Below are 20,042 nucleotides of genomic sequence, written 5' to 3'. Positions count from 1 at the left end.
TAATAATTCCTAGCCTTTCTTGCTTTTTTGGCGGCTGTTGCACACTGAGCAGAAGATTTCAATGTACTGTCTACAATGACACCTTGATCATCTTTCTAGGTGGTGACTGCTAATATGGATCTTAGCATCAAGGAGCTATGATTTGGATTATTCCTCCTAATGTGTATCACTTTGCACTTGTCTACATTAAATTTGATCATTAGATTGGTTTAGATTTAATTTTTGTTTTTCATAGTGATGGCCTACTTTTTATCTAAATTAATCTGCATTGATCCTTTGTTGGTATATAGTGGAATATAAATTCTGTTGTATTGTATTTGAATGCCCAGCCTTCCACTTTCCTAAGGTCTGTAATGTTTCACAGTCGTTTTAACTCTTTTGTTTTTTTTTATCATCTGCAAATTTAATCACCTCTCATTGTTTCTATTTCCATATCATTTATAAATATGTTAAATACCACTGGTCCTAGTACAGATCCCTGTGTCACTCCACTATTCACCTTCCTCAATTGAGAGAAATGGCAATTTAGCCCTACCCTCTACTTTCTTTCTAATAATCAGTTCTCAATAGACAACATTGAGGGGCATAATTGAACGGGGCCGGCCATCTATAAGGGCGGCCATCTTCAAGGCCGGCCCCGTAAAGCAGCGTCCCGACTGTATTATCGAAACAAGATGACCGGCCATCTTTCATTTCGATAATGCGGTCGGAGCCGGCCAAATCTCAACATTTGGGCTGGCTTTAGAGATGTCTGGCATTGATTTTCAGTGATAATGGAAACTAATGGCGGCGATCTCAATCCAAGGCATTTGGTTGTGGGAGGAGCCAGCATTTGTAGTGCACTGGTCCCCCGCACATGCCAGGACACCAACCGGGCACCCTAGGGGGCACTGCAGTGGACTTCAAAAATTGCTCCCAGATACATACATCCCTTACCTTGTGTGCTGAGCCCCCCAAATCCCCCCCAGAACCCACTCCCCACAACTGTACGCCACTACCATAGCCCTTAGAGATGAAGGGGGGCACCTACATGTGGGTACAGTGGGTTTTGGAGGGCTCCCATTTACCACCACAAGTGTAACAGGTAGGGGGGGATGGGCCTGGGTCCACCTGCCTGAAGTGCACTGCACCCACTAAAACTGCTCCAGGGACCTGCATACTGCTGTCAGGGAGCTGGGTATGACATTTGAGGCTGGCATAGAGGCTGGCAAAAAAATGTGTTTTAAATTTTTTTGGGGGTGGGAGGGGGTTGGTGACCACTGGGGGGGAGTAAGGGGAGGTCATTCCCGATAAACTCCGGTGGTCATCTGGTCAGTTGGGGCACCTTTTTGAGGCTTGGTCGTGAACAAAAAGGGACCAAGTAAAGTCGTCCAGATGCTTGTCGGGGCTGGCTTTCTTTTTTCTATTATCGGGCGAAGCTGGCCATCTCATAACCACGCCCCGTCCCGCCTTCTGTACCCTGCCGACACTCCCCCTTGAAGTTTGGCCGGCTCCGCGACGGAAAGCAGTTGAAGCCGGCCAAAATCGCCTTTCCATTATACCGATTTGGCCGGGTTTAGGAGATGGCCGGCCATCTCCCGATTTGTGTCGGAAGATGGTCGACCTTCTCGTTCAAAAATAAGCAGGATTGTCTCGTAGCCCATAATTTTTTTTAAATGAATTGGTAAAGCAAGACTTCCCTTGACTGAATTTATGTTGACTTTCTCCTATTAAACCATGTTTGTCTATATGTTCTGCAATTTATAATAGTTTCCACTACTGTGCCTGGCAATGATATCAGGCTTTCCGGTTTGTAATTTCCTGGATCACCCGGAACTCTTTACATTGGCCACCCTCCAAACTTCAGGATGCTGGGCTTGATGGACCTTTGGTCTGTCCCAGTGTGGCAATACTTATGTATTTATGTACTTAGGTATCACAGATGTTCTGTGATGATCAATTTCATGTGTGAGTGCTTTCTCTTCCTAGGTGTATACTCTCCTGTCCAGGTGATTTCCTAACTCTTTAACTTGTCAATTTGACTCAGTACGTCTTCAAGTTCACTGAGATTTGTTTCAGTTCCTCAGTATTGTCACCCTTGAAAACCATTTTTGGCACAGGTAGATCTCTTACATCTTTTCCAGTAAAGACCGAAGCAAAGAATTCTCTCTGCTATGACTGTGTCCTCTTTGACTGCTGTTTTACACCTTGTGATCTAATAGTCCCATGGATTCTCACATAGGCTTTCTATTTATAAATATAAAAATTCTTCCAGTTTATTCTGAATTGAAACTTCTAACTGGTGCCATGAGCCTTCAGTCACAAGTACCCTAGGTACCTTTTTAAGCTGTCAGTGGCAATGGTAATAGTTTCTGTTCTACTTTCAGAGCATGCAATTCTGTTTTCTAAGTCTGGCAATGACTGAGGCTCTGTGCCCCCACGCAGGTCCTCTTAACACTGTCTCATAGCCAAACGAGTCCTGGTTGGCCTGAGGAACAAACTTGGTTTGGGAATCATCCTTGGGTTCCTCTATGTGGAGGAGCATCACACTGCTCTTGTACCATTGGGCTGGCTTTGTTTGACAACTTTCACCCAGTTATAATTGTGGATGTTGGACTGTCTTTGCATAGAGTGATAAAAGTCTCATGTTGGTTTTCAGAGAAGGAGAAACGAGACTGTCAGTCAATTGTGGACTCGCTGAGAGAATCCTTGGACATAAGAAATGCCACAATTGAATCTCTTCAAAAAGAGCTAGGAGATGCAGAAATGCTGTGTTCTACTCTTAAGGTAATTCAAGAGATGGGCATTTCTTTCATCTAGTACTGTACATCCAGTATTTACTACTACTATTTAGCATTTCTATAGCGCTACAAGGCGTACGCAGCGCTGCACAAACATAGAAGCAAGACAGTCCCTGCTCAAAGAGCTTACAATCTAATAGACAAAAAATAAAGTAATCAAATCAATTAATGTGTACAGGAAGGAGGAGAGGAGGGTAGATGGAGGCGAGTGGTTACGAGTCAAAAGCAATGTTAAAGAGGTGGGCTTTCAGTCTAGATTTAAAGGTGGCCAAGGATGGGGCAAGACGTAGGGGCTCAGGAAGTTTATTCCAGGCGTAGGGTGCAGCGAGACAGAAGGCGCGAAGTCTGGAGTTGGCAGTAGTGGAGAAGGGAACAGATAAGAAGGATTTATCCATTGAGCGGAGTGCACGGGAAGGGGTGTAGGGAAGGACGAGTGTGGAGAGACACTGGGGAGCAGTAGAGTGAGTACATTTATAGTACTACTACTACTATTAAACATTTCTATAGTGCTACTAGACTTACGCAGCGCTGTATAAATTAACATGAAAAGACAGTCCCTGCTCAACAGAGCTTACATCTAAATTGGACAGACGAACAGACAGCTAGGGGTGGGGAAATTGCAGTGGTAGGAGTGATAAGTGAGGGTGTTGAGTAAGAGAGTCATGGTTAGGAGTCGAAAGCAGTAGCAAAGAGGTGCGCTTTAAGCCTAGACTTGAAGACAGCCAGAGACTGAGCCTGACGTACTGGCTCAGGGAGTCTATTCCAGGCATAGGGAGCAGCGAGATAGAAGGAACGGAGCTGGGAATTAGCAGTGGGGGAGAAGGGGGACGACAGGAGACATTTACCCAGCGAACAGGGTTCACGGGGAGGAGTGTAGGGAGATATGAGAGCGGAAAGGTACTGAGGAGCTGCGGAGTGGATGCACTTGTAGGTCAAAAGGAGAAGTTCGAACCGTATGCGGAAGCGGATAGGGAGCCAGTGAAGCGAGGAGAGGGCTAACGTGAGTATAGCAACTCTGGCGGAATATAAGACGCGCAGCAGAGTTGTGGGCAGATTGAAGAGGAGATAGATGGCTGAGCGGGAGACCAGCGAGAAACAAATTGCAGTAGTCTAGGCGAGAGGTAATAAGGGTGTGGGTAAGAGTTTTGGTAGCGTCCTTGGAGGGGAAAGGGCGAATTTTGTTAATATTATAGAGAAAGAAACGACAGGTTTTGGTAATCTGCTGAATATGAGCTGAGAAGGAGAGAGCGGAGTCAAAGATGACTCCAAGGTTGCGCGCAGACGGGACAGGGAGGAAGAGAGTGTTATCTACCGAAATAGAGAACGGGGGGAGAGGAGAGGCAGGTTTAGGGGGAAATAGGAGAAGCTCGGTTTTGGTCATGTTTAGTTTCAGGTGGCGGCGAGACATCCAGGCAGCGATGTCAGACAGGCAGGCCGATACTTTGGTCTGGATTTCAGCTGAGATATCCGGTGCAGAGAGGTAGATCTGGGTATCATCAGCGTAAAGGTGGTATTGAAAGCCATGGGATGAGATCAGAGCACTACGGGAAGAGGTATAGATGGAGAAGAAGTAGAAGAAGTTTGAACAGGATACAAAAACGGATAGGGAGCCAGTGAAGCGACTTGAGGAGAGGGGTAGTATGAGTAAAGCGACCCTGGTGGAAGATTACTACTACTACTACTATTTAGCATTTCTATAGCGCTACAAGGCATACGCAGCGCTGTACAAACATAGAAGAAAGACAGTCCCTGCTCAAAGAGCTTACAATCTAATAGACAAAAAATAAATAAAGTAAGCAAATCAAATCAATTAATGTGAACGGGAAGGAAGAGAGGAGGGTAGGTGGAGGCGAGTGGTTACAAGTGGTTACGAGTCAAAAGCAATGTTAAAGAGGTGGGTTTTCAGTCTAGATGTAAAGGTGGCCAAGGATGGGGCAAGACGTAGGGGCTCAGGAAGTTTATTCCAGGCGTAGGGTGCAGCGAGACAGAAGGCGCGAAGTCTGGAGTTGGCAGTAGTGGAGAAGGGAACAGATAAGAAGGATTTATCCATGGAGCGGAGTGCACGGGAAGGGGTGTAGGGAAGGACGAGTGTGGAGAGATACTGGGGAGCAGCAGAGTGAATACATTTATAGGTTAGTAGAAGAAGTTTGAACAGGATGCGAAAACGGATAGGGAGCCAGTGAAGGGTCTTGAGGAGAGGGGTAGTATGAGTAAAGCGACCCTGGCGGAAGATGAGACGGGCAGCAGAGTTTTGATCCGACTGGAGAGGGGAGAGGTGACTAAGTGGGAGGCCAGCAAGAAGCAGATTGCAGTAGTCTAAACGAGAGGTGACAAGGGTGTGGATGAGGGTTTTGGTAGAGTGCTCGGAAAGAAAGGGGCGGATTTTACGGATGTTGTAAAGAAAGAAACGACAGGTCTTGGCGGTCTGCTGGATATGAGCAGAGAAGGAGAGAGAAGAGTCAAAGATGACCCCAAGGTTTCGAGCTGAGGAGACAGGGAGAATGAGAGAGCCATCAACAGAAATAGAAAACGGGGGGAGCGGGGAGGTGGGTTTGGGGGGGAAAATGAGAAGCTCGGTTTTGGTCATATTTAATTTCAGGTGGCGTTGAGACATCCAGGCAGCAATGTCAGACAAGCACGCTGAAACTTTGGTTTGGATGCAAGGTGAGATATCAGGGGTAGAAAGGTAGATTTGGGAGTCATCAGCATAGAGGTGGTAGGAAAAGCCATGGGATGAGATTAATGAACCAAGGGAAGAAGTGTAGATAGAAAAGAGGAGGGGACCAAGAACAGAACCCTGAGGTACGCCGACAGGCAGAGGGATAGAAGTAGAAGAGGATCCACCAGAGTGAACACTAAAGGTGCGGAGGGAGAGGTAGGAAGAGAACCAGGAAAGGACAGAGCCCTAGAATCCAAGTGAGGACAGGGTATCGAGAAGTATGCTGTGATCGACAGTGTCAAAAGCAGCGGAAAGATCAAGAAGAATGAGGATGGAATATTGACCTCTGGATTTAGCCAGTAATAGGTCATTGGAGACTTTAGTAAGCGCAGTTTCGGTTGAGTGGAGAGGGCGAAAACCAGATTGTAGTGGGTCAAGAATAGCATGTGAGGAGAGAAAATCAAGGCAGCGGCGGTGAACAGCACGCTCAAGTAATTTGGAGAGAAAAGGAAGGAGGGAGATGGGTCGGTAATTAGAGGGACAAGTAGGGTCAAGTGAAGGCTTCTTAAGGAGAGGTGTGACCACAGCATGTTTAAAGGCAGCAGGGACAGTCGCAGTGGAAAGTGAGAGGTTGAGAATGTGACAGATAAAAGGAATAAGAGTAGGAGAGATGGCATTAAGAAGGTGGGTGGGAATGGGATCAGAGGAACAGGTGGTACATTTTGAGGAAGAAAGGAGAAGTGTAGTTTCCTCAATAGTAACTTCAGGAAAGGAGGAAAGGGAATGAGGGGAAGGAGAGAGAGGGGAACGGACTAGTGGAGGGAGAGCTGGTGAGGTAGAGAAAGCAAGGTTTATCTTTTGAACCTTGTTGTGAAAGAATTCAGCAAGGGTCTGAGGAGATAATGAAGGGGGAGTTGGGGGAGGGGGCACCTTGAGGAGAGAGTTCAATGTGGTGAAGAGAAGTCGAGGATTAGAGCCAAGAGAGTTGGTCAGTTGGATATAATAATCCTGTTTGGCACGTAAAAGAGCAGATTGGAAGGAGGTCAGCATGAACTTAAAGTGTAAGAAATCAGCAAGGGCCCGAGATTTCCGCCAGAGGTGTTCGGCGGAGCGGGTACAGGAACGTAGGTAGCGGATATTAGAAGTCAGCCAGGGTTGGGGTTTTGTACGCCTTACAGGGCGGGTCATCAAAGGTGCAAGAGTGTCTAAGGCAGAGGATAGAGTATTGTTGTAAGAAGAAACAGCCTCGTTGACAGACGTGGATGGTGCCACAGTAGAGAGGAGGTTTGAAACATGGGAGGATAGAGATGAAGGGTCAATGTCGTGAAGATTCCTAGATAAATTAGATAGGATAGGACGGGACTGGGAGGGAGGAGATTTAAGTGTGAAAGTTATAAGATGGTGATCAGAGAGGGGAAGATCGGAGGCAAGGAAACTAGAGGGTGAACAGTTGGAGGAGAAGATGAGATCAAGACAGTGACGGGCAGCAGAGTTTTGAACTGATTGGAGAGGGGAGAGGTGAGTAAGTGGGAGGCCAGCAAGAAGCAGATTGGAGTAGTCTAAACGAGAGGTGACAAGGGTGTGGATGAGTGCTCGGAAAGAAAGGGGCGGATTTTACGGATGTTGTAAAGAAAGAAACGACAGGTCTTGTCGATCTGCTGGATATGAGCAGAGAAGGAGAGAGAAGAGTCAAAGATGACCCCAAGGTTTCGAGCTGAGGAGACAGGGAGAATGAGAGAGCCATCAACAGAAATAGAAAACGGGGGGAGTGGGGAGGTGGGTTTGGGGGGAAAAATGAGAAGCTCGGTTTTGGTCATGTTTAATTTCAGGTGGCGTTGAGACATCCAGTCAGCAATGTCAGACAAGCACGCTGAAACTTTGGTTTGGATGCAAGGTGAGATATCAGGGGTAGAAAGGTAGATTTGGGAGTCATCAGCATAGAGATGGTAGGAAAAGCCATGGGATGAGATTAATGAACCAAGGGAAGAAGTGTAGATAGAAAAGAGGAGGGGACCAGGAACAGAACCCTGAGGTACGCCGACAGGCAGAGGGATAGAATCCACCAGAGTGAACACTAAAGGTGCAGAGGGAGAGGTAGGGAGAGAACCAGGAAAGGACAGAGCCCTGGAATCCAAGTGAGGACAGGGTATCGAGGAGTATGCTGTGATCGACAGTGTCAAAAGCAGCGGAAAGATCAAGAAGAATGAGGCTGGAATAAAGACCTCTGGATTTAGCCAGTAATAGGTCATTGGAGACTTTAGTAAGCGCAGTTTTGGTTGAGTGGAGAGGGCGAAAACCAGATTGTAGTGGGTCAAGAATAGCATGTGAGGAGAGAAAATCAAGGCAGCGGTGGTGAACAGCACGCTCAAGTAATTTGGAGAGAAAAGGGAGGAGGGAGATGGGTCGGTAATTAGAGGGACAAGTAGGGTCGTGAAGGCTTCTTAAGGAGAGGTGTGACCACAGGATGTTTAAAGGCAGTAAGGACAGTTGGAGTGGAAAGTGAGAGGTTGAGAATGTGACAAAAGGAATAAGAGCAGGTGAGATGGCATTAAGAAGGTGGGTGGGAATGGGATCAGAGGAACAGGTGGTACATTTTGAGGAAGAAAGGAGAAGTGTAGTTTCCTCCATAGTAACTTAAGGAAAGGAGGAAAAGGAATGAGGGGAATGGACTCAAGCACAATACGGGGATCTGCTCGAGGTTCTATGAGGTGGCTAGAGTTTTCCTAAATGTAATGTTTTAAATTTAGATTTTGGGTTTGAGATATTCTCAGCCTCCAACCTTGTGTATATCTTCCCAGAAACAAATGAAATACATGGAGCACCAACAAACAGAGGCAAAGGCTGCCCAAGAGGAGACCCGCCGAATGAGAACCAAAATGAAGACCATGGAAAAGTGAGACATGCATTTTGCTTTCTCCTCCTATTTCCCTCACCCTCTTCTATTTTCACGTTACGTTGACAGGGCATTGCATAATATGGTTCTATATGAATAACATGGTGTTTAATTGTGCTTTGGCATAGCACTTACAGTGCATATATACTTTTTATTAGGTGAACCTCAGGGATCTGTCCTGGGACCTCTTCCCTTCTTCATCTATACTTCTTCCCTTGGTACTCTGATCTCATCCCATGTTTTTCAGTATCATCTTTACGCTGATGACTCCCAGATCTACCTCTCCACACCAGAAATCTCAGCCGAAATCCAGGCCAAAGTATCAGCCTGCCTGTCTGACATTGCTGCCTGGATGTCTCAGCGCCATCTGAAACTAAACATGACCAAGACTGAGCTTCTTATCTTTCTCCCTAAACCAATCTCTCCTCCTCCCCCATTCTCTATTTCTGTGGATAACACGCTCATCCTTCCTGTCTCATCAGCTCGTAACCTTGGGGTCATTTTTGACTCCTCCCTCTCCTCCTCTGCACATATTCAGCAGACTGCTAAAACCTGTCGTTTCTTTCTCTATAATATCAGCAAAATTCGCTCTGTCCTTTCTGAGCACACTACCAGAATCGTCATCCACGCTCTTATCACCTCTCGCTAAACTATTGCAACTTGCTTCTCACAGGTCTCCCACTTAGCCATCTCTCTCCTCTTCAATCTGTTTAAAATTCTGGTGCACGACTAATATTCCGCCAGTATCATTATGCTCATATTAGCCCTCTCCTCAAGTCACTTCACTGACTTCCTATCTGTTTCCGCATACAGTTCAAACTCCTCTTATTGACCTATAAAGTGCATTCACTCTGCAGCTCCTCAGTACCTCTCCACTCTCATCTCTCCCTACATTCCTCCCCGGGAACTCCATTCAGTGGGTAAATCTCTCTTATCGTCACCCTTCTCCTCCACCGCTAACTTCAGACTCCGTTCCTTTTATCTTGCTGCACCATGTGCCTGAAATAGACTTCCTGAGCCGGTACGTCATGCTCCATCTCTGGCCATCTTCAAATCTAAGCTAAAAAACCTACCTTTTTGATGCTGCTTTTAACTCCTAACCCTTATTCAGTTGTTCAGAACCCTTATTTTATCATCCCCACTTTAATATTCCCTTATCTCTTGTTTGTCCTATTTGTCTGTCCTAATTAGATTGTAAGCTCTGTCGAGCAGGGACTGTCTCTTCATGTTCAAGTGTACAGCGCTGCATACATCTAGTAGCACTTTAGAATGATAAGTAGTAGTAGTGAACCAATAATGAGACAAAACTAATCAAGGTGAATGAGCCAGTTTGGTCGTTATCCATTGTCATATACTATGTTTCAGTGTAGCGCTGTGTATGTTAAATATAAAGCCCTATCCCCAATTTTGCCATAAAATTGCATCAAACAGCTGCTTCATTTGGTGCTCTTTTCCTTTCTCTCTGTACTCACTAGAAGGCTTCATTCTCTAAATCAGTTCCCTACTCCTGGACCCTTCCTACCACTGTTGCACTGAATTAGTAAATAACTAGCAACAGGAGAAATATTAAAATTGGAAAGAGCAGCAATGATAGGAAAATTAAAGCAGTTCTGATGGGGAAGGAAATGGGAACATGGGCAAAGAGATTCAAGTAGGAGGAAAGAAATACCTTCTTTGGCCCAAGATGGATAGTAGTAAGAAGTTGAGTCCTGGAAGGACAGAACAAGTGAGGAAAACATGATGAGTATGGTTCATGAAATTCTTTCTAACATGCTCTGCATTTGTGTGGGTGTATGTATAGCTGTGTTACCTCTATACGTGTCTTTGATTTAGAGGAGAGGTGGGAAGATGGCTTTGTTCAAGGGTGTAGGGGTTTGTGGAGTAGAGGTAGGTATGGATGACAGGGGGTTAGGGTAGGTACAGATTTGAAAGGTAGTTAATGATAGTGTAGATGGGAGAGGTTAAGGGAGTGGCTAGATGGGGTTGGTAGGTAGTTGGGGTATATTTAGGGTAGAGGTATTTTTGAAGGTGTTGAAGAGGGGACATAGAGATGGAAAGGTAGTTGGGCATTTTTTAGGAGGTGGGTTTAGTTGGCAGTTTATAGGATGAGGGTTAGATATGGGGTAGAAGTAGTTTGGTGGTGCTGAGGCTGTTGAGGGGATGGTTGCCTGTGGGTAGTTTGGGTTTGTTGGGGCAGATATATGGGGTTAGTTTCTAGGAGGTGGGGCAGTTGTTGCAGATAGTTTGGGGCTTTGGGCAGTTTGAGGTGTGGTTGATACAATTGTAATAGGGTAGATTGGGGGGGGAATGCAATTGCAATAGTAGGTGGGGGCAGGTTGGGGATGGAGAGGCAGTTGTAGGGGTAGATTTTTAGATGGGGGACAGTTTAGGGGTGGTGGAGTAGTTGCAGGGTCGGGACAGTAGAGAACAGAGGAGAGGCAGTCTGAAAGAAGAAATTCACTAACTGCTGTTTTTGCTGTATATAAGTTTTTTTTTTTTTTTTTTTAATACCGCAGAACCTGAACTGCTGCTCTCATAAAAATCTAATGGTCAAATTTTTTGGGGGGGGGGGTGGGGAAGAAGGAGTTGCTTTATTAATTTATTACCCCTGGTCTGATCTGGCTATTTTTCGAACTTGGTGTCTTTTCACTGTTTATTGGCCAAATTTCATCTCATTCCATTTCATTTTTGGAGATTTATTTTGCTCCCAGACAGTCATTTTCAACTCATTTGTTATCATTCTTTCTGTATTCCGTTGGGTTGGAAAAAAAATACAAGAATGAAAAGGGGGAAAAAGAAACCAGATAAAAGTTAAGACTACAAACAATGTCCCCCTCCCCATTGTCCAATATAAAGATACCTCTTAAAATATTAATATTTACTATTAGAGTTGCCTTTCTTATAAAGATTAGGGAGGTCATTTTAGAATGGTCGAACAGCATTTACACTTGTAAAATGGCATACACATCTAAATGTCAGTTTTACAGTGCTGCGTTTACATCTGACACACAGATTCTAAGGGGCCCCGTTCTGAGTGTGGTTTGAGTGGCACAAAACAGTATCCATAGACTTCCAATTTTGCACGCAAATACACATATTTAAAACATTTTCCCAATGGCTTTTGCATCTCCTTTGAACAGTGGAGTGTGGGTCTGCCTAAGACAGCACAGTTTGCGGCGGCACTGAAGCAACTGTCAGCTTGTCTAAAGAAAACCAATCATGACTCATACAGTTCTTTGAGCATCCATGCAAGCTCAAGGCCTGATGGGTCCTGCTGCCTCTGAATTCCCTGTTTCAGAGGGAGCAGGATCCAGCAGGCTTTGAGCGTGCATGGATAAGTCTCCATCCGGGTGATGATGAAGCTCTTTTGAAAGGTGTTCCTTTATAGAGAATTTTCCTATGGTTTCTGAAGTCTTTTTTTCTCCACATATTTTCATAAATATATGTGAATTTACACCTGCAATACAGGGTTTTAAATAGTAGAATTTGTTGAAGATTTTTGATATATATTCTACTTATCCTGTAACATATATTTATGGCCTCATCTCATCCACTGTAATTTTTTTTTTGAGAACAACTTATCTTCATCTGATATAGTGGTATGGTCTAACTTTTCAAAGAAATCATATTTTAATGTCTCTACATCAATGTCTGAGGTGTATAAGTTTTTATAGAAGGATTGAAATCTATTTGCTATGCTATGCTTATATTATTTGTTAAAGATTCATTATTTTCATTTTTGATCGAAGATAAATAATTTTTTACTTTACAAGCTTTCAGGTAATTAGCTAGTAGATGTCCTGTTTTATTACCTTCATAATAGTATAGGGCGTTGTTATTGAAAATATCTTTGCTAGCTTTAGTGCCCAGCAGGGTATTATGTTTGAGTTTGGATGATTTAAGTTCTTCTAATATGTATAAATTGTTAGTATCTCAAATATGTACTATTTCTAAGGATTTTATTGTGTTTTCCAAATCCGAAATATCTTTGTTTAATTCTTTATTTTTTGAAGCTGTAAATGTTATTATTGCCCCTCTAATAAAAGCCTTAAGGGCATCTCAAAAGTTATGACAAGAAGTTTGATTTGGTGAATTGAAGTGGAGATATTCTAGTATTGCTTTAGAGATATTTTCTATGAAACTAGGATTAGTTAAAAGAGAGGAATTAAATCTCCAACGGGGTCTAATTGTTGATGTTTGTCCTATATTGATCTGAAGAGTAATATGGGCGTGATCTGATATGTTACAAAATTAAACCCTGATATAATTATGATGTAAGAAACCCATTTATCAGATACTGAAGCTAATAAAATTTCCATAAAAACTTCCCTTCCTCATATCTATTCATCAGCAATAGGGGGAAAATTGTGTTATGACTTTAATAAAAAAACATAAGGATTTAATCTTACTTTCTCACAAAAATGACAATATGGGTAGATGGATTAATGTTAAAATAAAAATATGTAACAAAATATCGTTATTAAACATTTATGCACAAATACGGATTCACCTGAATTCTTTCTATCTCTAGCAGACTTGTTAGCAGCTGAAGGTTGATACCCCCTATATTATAGGAGGTGATTTTAATCTCATAACAAACCCCTCAGTTGATAGGAAATCTAAATATGCTTATAAACCTTTTAAAGTATCACAAAATCTTATTGATTTAGTATCACAATTCAAACTCTGTGACATATGGAGAACAACACATATGACCGAATATGATTATACTTTTTATTCAAACCCCCACAACTCATACTCCAGAATAGATTACTTTTTAATATCATCATCATTGATAGCTGATGTCCATAGTACTGAAATTGGTAATTAAAAGTTTTTAAGGTACTAGGGATATCAAAAGAGCCTTAATATTAAATGGTGTAATTTGTAATTTATTTAGTGTTTGCTTCTCAGAAACTAATTAAATGTAATTAAAACTCTAATGAAAACTCTCCTCTTGTCCTAATTAGAATAATTGACTATAAATGAAGAGTTGAGCAAGGTGTGGGTGGGAGGGAATGAGAACTGAACTAGGTTCTGCTGTGCCTTCTAGAGTCTATCTGTTAATGCTGTGGCAGAAAATTCAAGTTTTAAAACTATGGGGGAAAGGGTATGGAAACTAGCTAATAAAGTTCGCCTTTTTCTTTTTTTTTTTTAATTCTGTGTTTATCAATATCCTACAATTCCTATCTTTAAGTTACCAAGCACAGAGCAAAATAATGTCACGTACCCTTTGCTGCTTAATGGGGAGTTTCTACATGTTTCTGAAACACAGCGCTTATGGGTTAGTGCCAGTATTTTAGTCTGTTATTCAGATAGATATGGGGGAAGCCACTGCTTGTCCCGGGACTGGTAGTAAAATGTAAGAAGAATAATATTTTTTATTCTATTCTCCACCAATTACCTATAAGGTAATAAGATAAGGATATGTAAGAAAAAGGGGAATTAAATATTATATTTGTGAAATTACATTAACCTGCACTGCAAGGTTTAAAGACGTGCTCAGAACATAAGGACCATATATTTAACTTTAAAAAGGTTGTCAGGAAGTATTTTTTCACGGAGAGGGTGGTGGATGCTTGGAATGCCCTCCCGCGGGAGGTGGTGGCGATGAAAACAGTAACGGAATTCAAACATGCATGGGATGTGCATAAAGGAATCCTGTGCAGAAGGAATGGATCCTCAGAAGCTTAGCTACAATTGGGTGGCAGAGCAGGTGGGGGGAAGAGGGGTTGGTGGTTGGGAGGCGAGGATAGGGGAGGGCAGACTTTTATACGGTCTGTGCCAGAGCCGGTGATGGGAGGCAGGAAAAACTGCTGGGCAGACTTATACGGTCTGTGCCCTGAGAAAGACAGGTACAAATCAAGGTAAGGTATACACATGAGTTCATCTTGGGCAGACTGGATGGACCGTGCAGGTCTTTTTCTGCAGTCATCTACTATGTTACTATGTTTATTTACAATACAGGTAATGTAATAATGTTACAAGAGAGAGGCAGTTTCTAAGAATCTTATCACAAGTGGAAATGTGCTTACAAGTTAACAAGTCTAGATTATAAATTATGCTGGATATTAGTAACTCACTTTGATGGAAACTGGTTGGAGTGATGAAGGAAATCCTATCTGCTGAAGAAGTCTTTTGTTGTAAAGTTGTGGCTGTTGCCTGGAGAATTCTTGTCAGGGTGTGTGTGAAGTCCAGCAGAGAGAAGCAGGAGGCAGATTCCAAGAGCAGCAGATCCCAAGAGAGAGAGCTGGGCTTTTTCTACTACTACTACTACTACTATTTAACATTTCTAAAGCGCTACCAGGGTTGCGCAGAGCTGTACAATTAACAAAGAAGGACAGTCCCTGCTCAAAGGAGCTTACAATCTAAAGGACAAAAAGTGCAGTCAATCAAGATTGAGGCAGACTAGATTTCCTGGATAGAGGTACAATGGTTAGGTGCCGAAAGCAACATTGAAGAGGTGGGCTTTGAGCAAGGAATTGAAGATGGGTAGGGAGGGGGCTTGGCGTATGGACTCAGGGAGTTTATTCCACGCATAGGGTGAGGCAAGGCAGAAAGGGCGGAGTCTGGAGTTGGCAGTGGTGGAGAAGGGTACTGAGAGGAGGGATTTGTCCTGTGAGCGGAGGTTACGGGTAGGAGCGTAAGGGGAGATGAGGGTAGAGAGGGGCTGCAGATTGAGTGCATTTGTAGGTTAGTAGGAGAAGGTTGAACTGTATGCGGTACCTGATCGGAAGCCAGTGAAGTGACTTGAGGAGAGGGGTGATATGAACATGTCTAGGCGGAAGATAAGACGAGCAGCAGAGTTCTGAATGGATGGAAGGGGGGATAGATGGTTAAGTGGGAGGCCAGTGAGGAGTAGGTTGCAGTAGTCAAGGCGAGAGTGGATGAGAGTTCTTCCAGTCTTTTTATATTTTATTGCTGGACCCTAGGCTGAAGTCAGGTAGGGTGTGCTTGATCCAATGAAAACTCAGGGATAGCTGAAAACTGGTTTCATCTAGTTTTGAGATGGGGCATAACTGGTCCCATGTTTAATGACATCATCTGGACATCAGCTGGTCCATTGTCTGAGAGTGATTGAGCTTAGATGGGCTTAGGTGGAGGTGTAGTCTTTTGTTAGGTGTAGTAGATGTGTTGATGGTTTTAGGTATACACCCAGCTAGTTTTTGTTATCAGTAGTCCAGGTGGAAAGGGGATGTGAAATGAAAGCCAGACCAGTTTATCTGATTCTGTCCCAATAAGTCTTTAAAGCTGTATTTTTATTTTGGTATCTGATCCAGCAAAATCAATAACTCATATCATGCTATGTGTAGCATGGAATGTTGCTACTATTTGGGTTTTCCAGGTACTTGTGACCTGGATTGGCCACTGTTGGAAACTGGATACTGGGTTTAATGGAGCATTGGTTTGACCCAGTATGGCTGTTCTTATGTTCTTGCATGTGTAGTTTGCTGAATTAGTGTTTACACTTTAAGCTGGCAAGTAATGCCACTCTTTTCTTTTGTGAATGTAGTGATTGCTCCTGATGCACATTTAGTGAGATGTGCTTGTATTTTACAAAAGGATCTACTTCAGCAAGCTTGTTTAAAAATAGGCTGGTAATTGTGAACATATTGACTTGGATGTTAGTGATTCCTGTCTAAACCCCTATGCAAAACTGCCCTTCACTTGATCTAAAATAAATAGTAATTTATTTAAGTATTTCACAGAAGCTCAAAAACTGTTCTGCAAAATCTACCCTTCAGCTGTTGGAGGAATGCAAGGACTGTGAGTATAGACTGGTCAATACATGGTTCAATAAACTAGAGAAACAAAGGCTTGTATGCCTGAAGGATAGCCACTTTAATGTAAAAGGATGGGAAATAAGATATTAAGTGTGCTTTAAAAAATGATCTTAAAATCATAAATCGCTGGGAAGGGAAAAGAGGCATGATATGACTGGAAGAGTGAGAGTAAGGTGACAGAGTATAATGAGGAGTCAGAACTGTAGAAGAGGATTCAGAAGGATAGGACTGTTAGATTGGAAAGAGAAGGCTTGTGGCGTGGCAAGGAGGGAGAGGGCTGTATTGTAGTGGGGGTGAACTAGAAAGACACATAGATTTATATATAGCAATATAGGAAATTACCTCAGGTTCCAATTTCTTATAGTTAGTCCAGGCTGGTACCAGGTTTTCTTCAGTGGTTGGTCCTGGAGTGGCTGCAGGAGCAGCAATAAATGTGTTTGTAAGGTTCAGCGGGGGACTTGGAAGCCCATATACTTCAGTCAGATTCTGTGGTGCTCCATCTCAGCCTGTCTAGATTGTGAGAGGTTGTAGGCTGTGTGCTCAGTCTAGCAGATATATTTTTGCTGCTTGTTGGAAATAAGATAAAGGTAAGAGGGTATCCTGAAAGGGCAGGATTGGGGTAACAAAGGGGAGGAGCACCATACCTCCCCCCCCCCCCCCCCCCCCCCCCCCCCCCCCCGGCCCACTGTTGCCTGTTGGTGCTTATGTGGAAATTCAACCCTGGGCAGAAATACAATGTAGTTACACCTTGCCACCCAACAAGCTAATTACCTAAGAGTGGGGGCAGAAAGCAGATGTGAATGGTGAGTGCCTTTTGTTTGTAGTGACAAGCCGTAGAGGAATTTTATAATTCCTCTTTCTCTTACTACTACTACTACTTATCATGCTGCTAGATATACATAGGGTGTTACATTTTCTATGACTACTCTTGATTGAAAATAAGCTTGTATATTGAAACTGGAATGATAAAGATGGAAAGTTTTTTCTTTCCGAGGGCTGTATTCCGAGCAATCCGCCCCTTTCTTTCCGAGCACTCTACCAAAACCCTCATCCACACCCTTGTCACCTCTCGTTTAGACTACTGCAATCTGCTTCTTGCTGGCCTCCCACTTAGTCACCTCTCCCCTCTCCAGTCGGTTCAAAACTCTGCTGCCCGTCTCATCTTCCGCCAGGGTCGCTTTACTCATACTACCCCTCTCCTCAAGACCCTTCACTGGCTCCCTATCCGTTTTCGCATCCTGTTCAAACTTCTTCTACTAACCTATAAATGTACTCACTCTGCTGCTCCCCAGTATCTCTCCACACTCGTCCTTCCCTACACCCCTTCCCGTGCACTCCGCTCCATGGATAAATCCTTCTTATCTGTTTCCTTCTCCACTACTGCCAACTCCAGACTTCGCGCCTTCTGTCTCGCTGCACCCTTCGCCTGGAATAAACTTCCTGAGCCCCTACGTCTTGCCCCATCCTTGGCCACCTTTAAATCTAGACTGAAAGCCCACCTCTTTAACATTGCTTTTGACTCGTAACCACTCGCCTCCACCTACCCTCCTCTCTTCCTTCCCGTTCACATTAATTGATTTGATTTGCTTGCTTTATTTATTTTTTTGTCTATTAGATTGTAAGCTCTTTGAGCAGGGACTGTCTTTCTTCTGTGTTTGTGCAGCGCTGCGTACGCCTTGTAGCGCTATAGAAATGCTAAATAGTAGTAGTAGTAGTAGTAGTAGTACCTCCAGTATGGGGCTCAGATGTGTATAATCTTTTCCAGTCTGAAGACACCCAGTGGTCCTTGTGATTCTTATAATGCTTTATTTTGTTTTATCAACATTCATAATAAGGAAAAACTGCCTAGTTCTTAACAAATCTTCAGTAGTAGTAGCTTTTTATGAATGCTGGCTACAGACGTTTTCTTCAGTCCGACATGAATCATGTTTCGCCGTCAAGCATCTGTATCAAGGATCACCCCCCCTCCCCCCCAATGAAAAAAAAATTTTGATTAGAGCTTAAGGAAAATTTAAATGTGATCACTAATAAAATACATCGTTCTTACCAATCTTAGCACCACACCAAAAATGCAGACCAAACAGTTATTGTTGTCAAGACGACGGCAGCGTTTTTGTGTCTATCTTTAAAAGAACAGTGATCATGAAACCCAGGAATCAAGTTAAGGTAGATCACTCTAATTCTGTAGTACATCCCCTTGGAGTGACTGTAAAGTATAAATCCAAAAAGTTGTTCTCTATAGTTTAATAATTTTTTAATATGACCTCCCTACCAACCCTGCTTGGATGATATCTGTGATAAGCCAGCATAAGTCATGCCAGTGATGTTGAAACTGCTTCCAATGTGTGTCTAAAGGTGCTTGTAGACTTCAGTAACATTCTGTTGCTATAGATAGTATCATGTCTGGATCTGATCTTATTGCCCATGTTCTGATCAACCCAACTTGAACCACATAATGTAAGGGGGCACCATTGGCACACTCCACAAGCCTGATGTATTCCTGAAATGTCCAAATACATATGTTAAAATATCGCTGAGGAGTCAGCAGTTCTTCTAGTATTTTACCCCTTTTATGCTATCACAGAGAATTCCTTAGAACCCTGGATAAAGTTGTAACATGTGCCAGTGTGCTGTCAATGATTGGACAATTGAATGTGCCAAAAATGAAAATGGTAATACACCGGTTTATCGTTCAGATTGAACTGGTCTTTTATCTTGTAACAGATGTCGCTGAGCAAAACTTGCTCTTAAATAAGTTCGTTTTAATGATTTTATTTTTTTTAGGATAGCCCTTTTCTTCGAAGCGTTTAGAATAATGCCTGTGCTTGATGTCTAAAATCGTCTAAAGATGTGCAGATTCTTCTAAGTTGGAGATATTGACATTGGTAAATTGAACTTCAGTGTAGATGGATAGTAACTGTAGAAAGTTATTCCTCTCCACTGACTTCCTGTACAATGTGGTATATAGTTTGTCCTGTTGTTTGATTACCGAAACACCCAAAAACTCAATTTTGGAAGATCTGTATTTCATGGTGAATTTTAAATCAGGGTCTATAGAGTTAAGCCATTGTTCAAATGACTTTAATGATTGTTCAGTCCCATTCCAAATAAAAAAAAAATATCATCCAAAAATCTCCTCCATAGAACATGGATTGAAACTGTGAAGAATTATAAAGGTTCTGTTGTTCAAATCTGTCCATATAAAGTTGCTATTGATTGAGCTAAAGTGGCCCCCATGACCACCCCTTTTGTTTGTAGAAACCTTCATGCCAAAAATAATTCTCAATAACTAAAGAATGATATAGTAATCTTAACTGTTTGTGTTCATCTCTGTAAAACCTCACTAATAATGTCCAAAGCTCCCTTTTGGGGAATGACTGTATAAAGGGATGCAACATTCAATGTGGCTAGCCATGCATCATCTGGTAAATTTGACAAAGATTCAATAATGTTTTAAAAATGTGTAGTGTCCTTTAAATAGGATGCAGTTCTGGAAATTTCAGGTCTCAAAAAGCTATCTACAAAAACAGACAAGGGCTCCAATACCTAATCACGAGTGGACACTATGGGTCTCCCTGGGGGATGCTCCAAATTCTTGTGTATCTTAGGAACCAGATACAGTTTTTGTGATTTTGGTTGCATCTCCATTAGAAAGGATTCCTCCTTAGATGTAAGCATCCATGATTTTTCGGCCAGTTGGCCTGTGTTCTTAATATTTTGTTTTAATCCTTCAACTGGATCCGTATCTAATTTCATGTACGTGACAGAATCTGACAATTGTCAGACAGCTTCTTGTTTATAAGCCATGACTGATTGGACCACAATCAAGCTCATTTTCAAAGCACTTAGCCTCCCAAAGTTCCATAGAAACCTAAGGAACTTAGCCTCCCAAAGTGCTTTGAAAATATGCCTCAATGTCTCCACCT

General features: G+C 42.8%; 1 protein-coding gene across 2 annotated transcripts in view; it reads left to right on the top strand.

Annotated features, from left to right (window-relative positions):
- Positions 1 to 20,042, top strand: part of TRAIP (TRAF interacting protein) — a 216,729-nt gene that overhangs the window by 40,682 nt on the left and 156,005 nt on the right. For both annotated transcript variants that reach the window (XM_030207476.1, XM_030207475.1), the window contains exons 5-6: positions 2,639 to 2,766; positions 8,238 to 8,332. In XM_030207476.1, the coding sequence (XP_030063336.1) occupies positions 2,639 to 2,766; positions 8,238 to 8,332 (223 nt within the window). The remainder of the gene's footprint in view (positions 1 to 2,638; positions 2,767 to 8,237; positions 8,333 to 20,042) is intronic.

This window comes from Microcaecilia unicolor, chromosome 6 (assembly GCF_901765095.1).
Source record: "Microcaecilia unicolor chromosome 6, aMicUni1.1, whole genome shotgun sequence".
NCBI lineage: Eukaryota > Metazoa > Chordata > Amphibia > Gymnophiona > Siphonopidae > Microcaecilia > Microcaecilia unicolor.
Note: the sequence above shows the minus strand (reverse complement) of the source record. Positions and strands in the feature narration are given on the sequence as shown.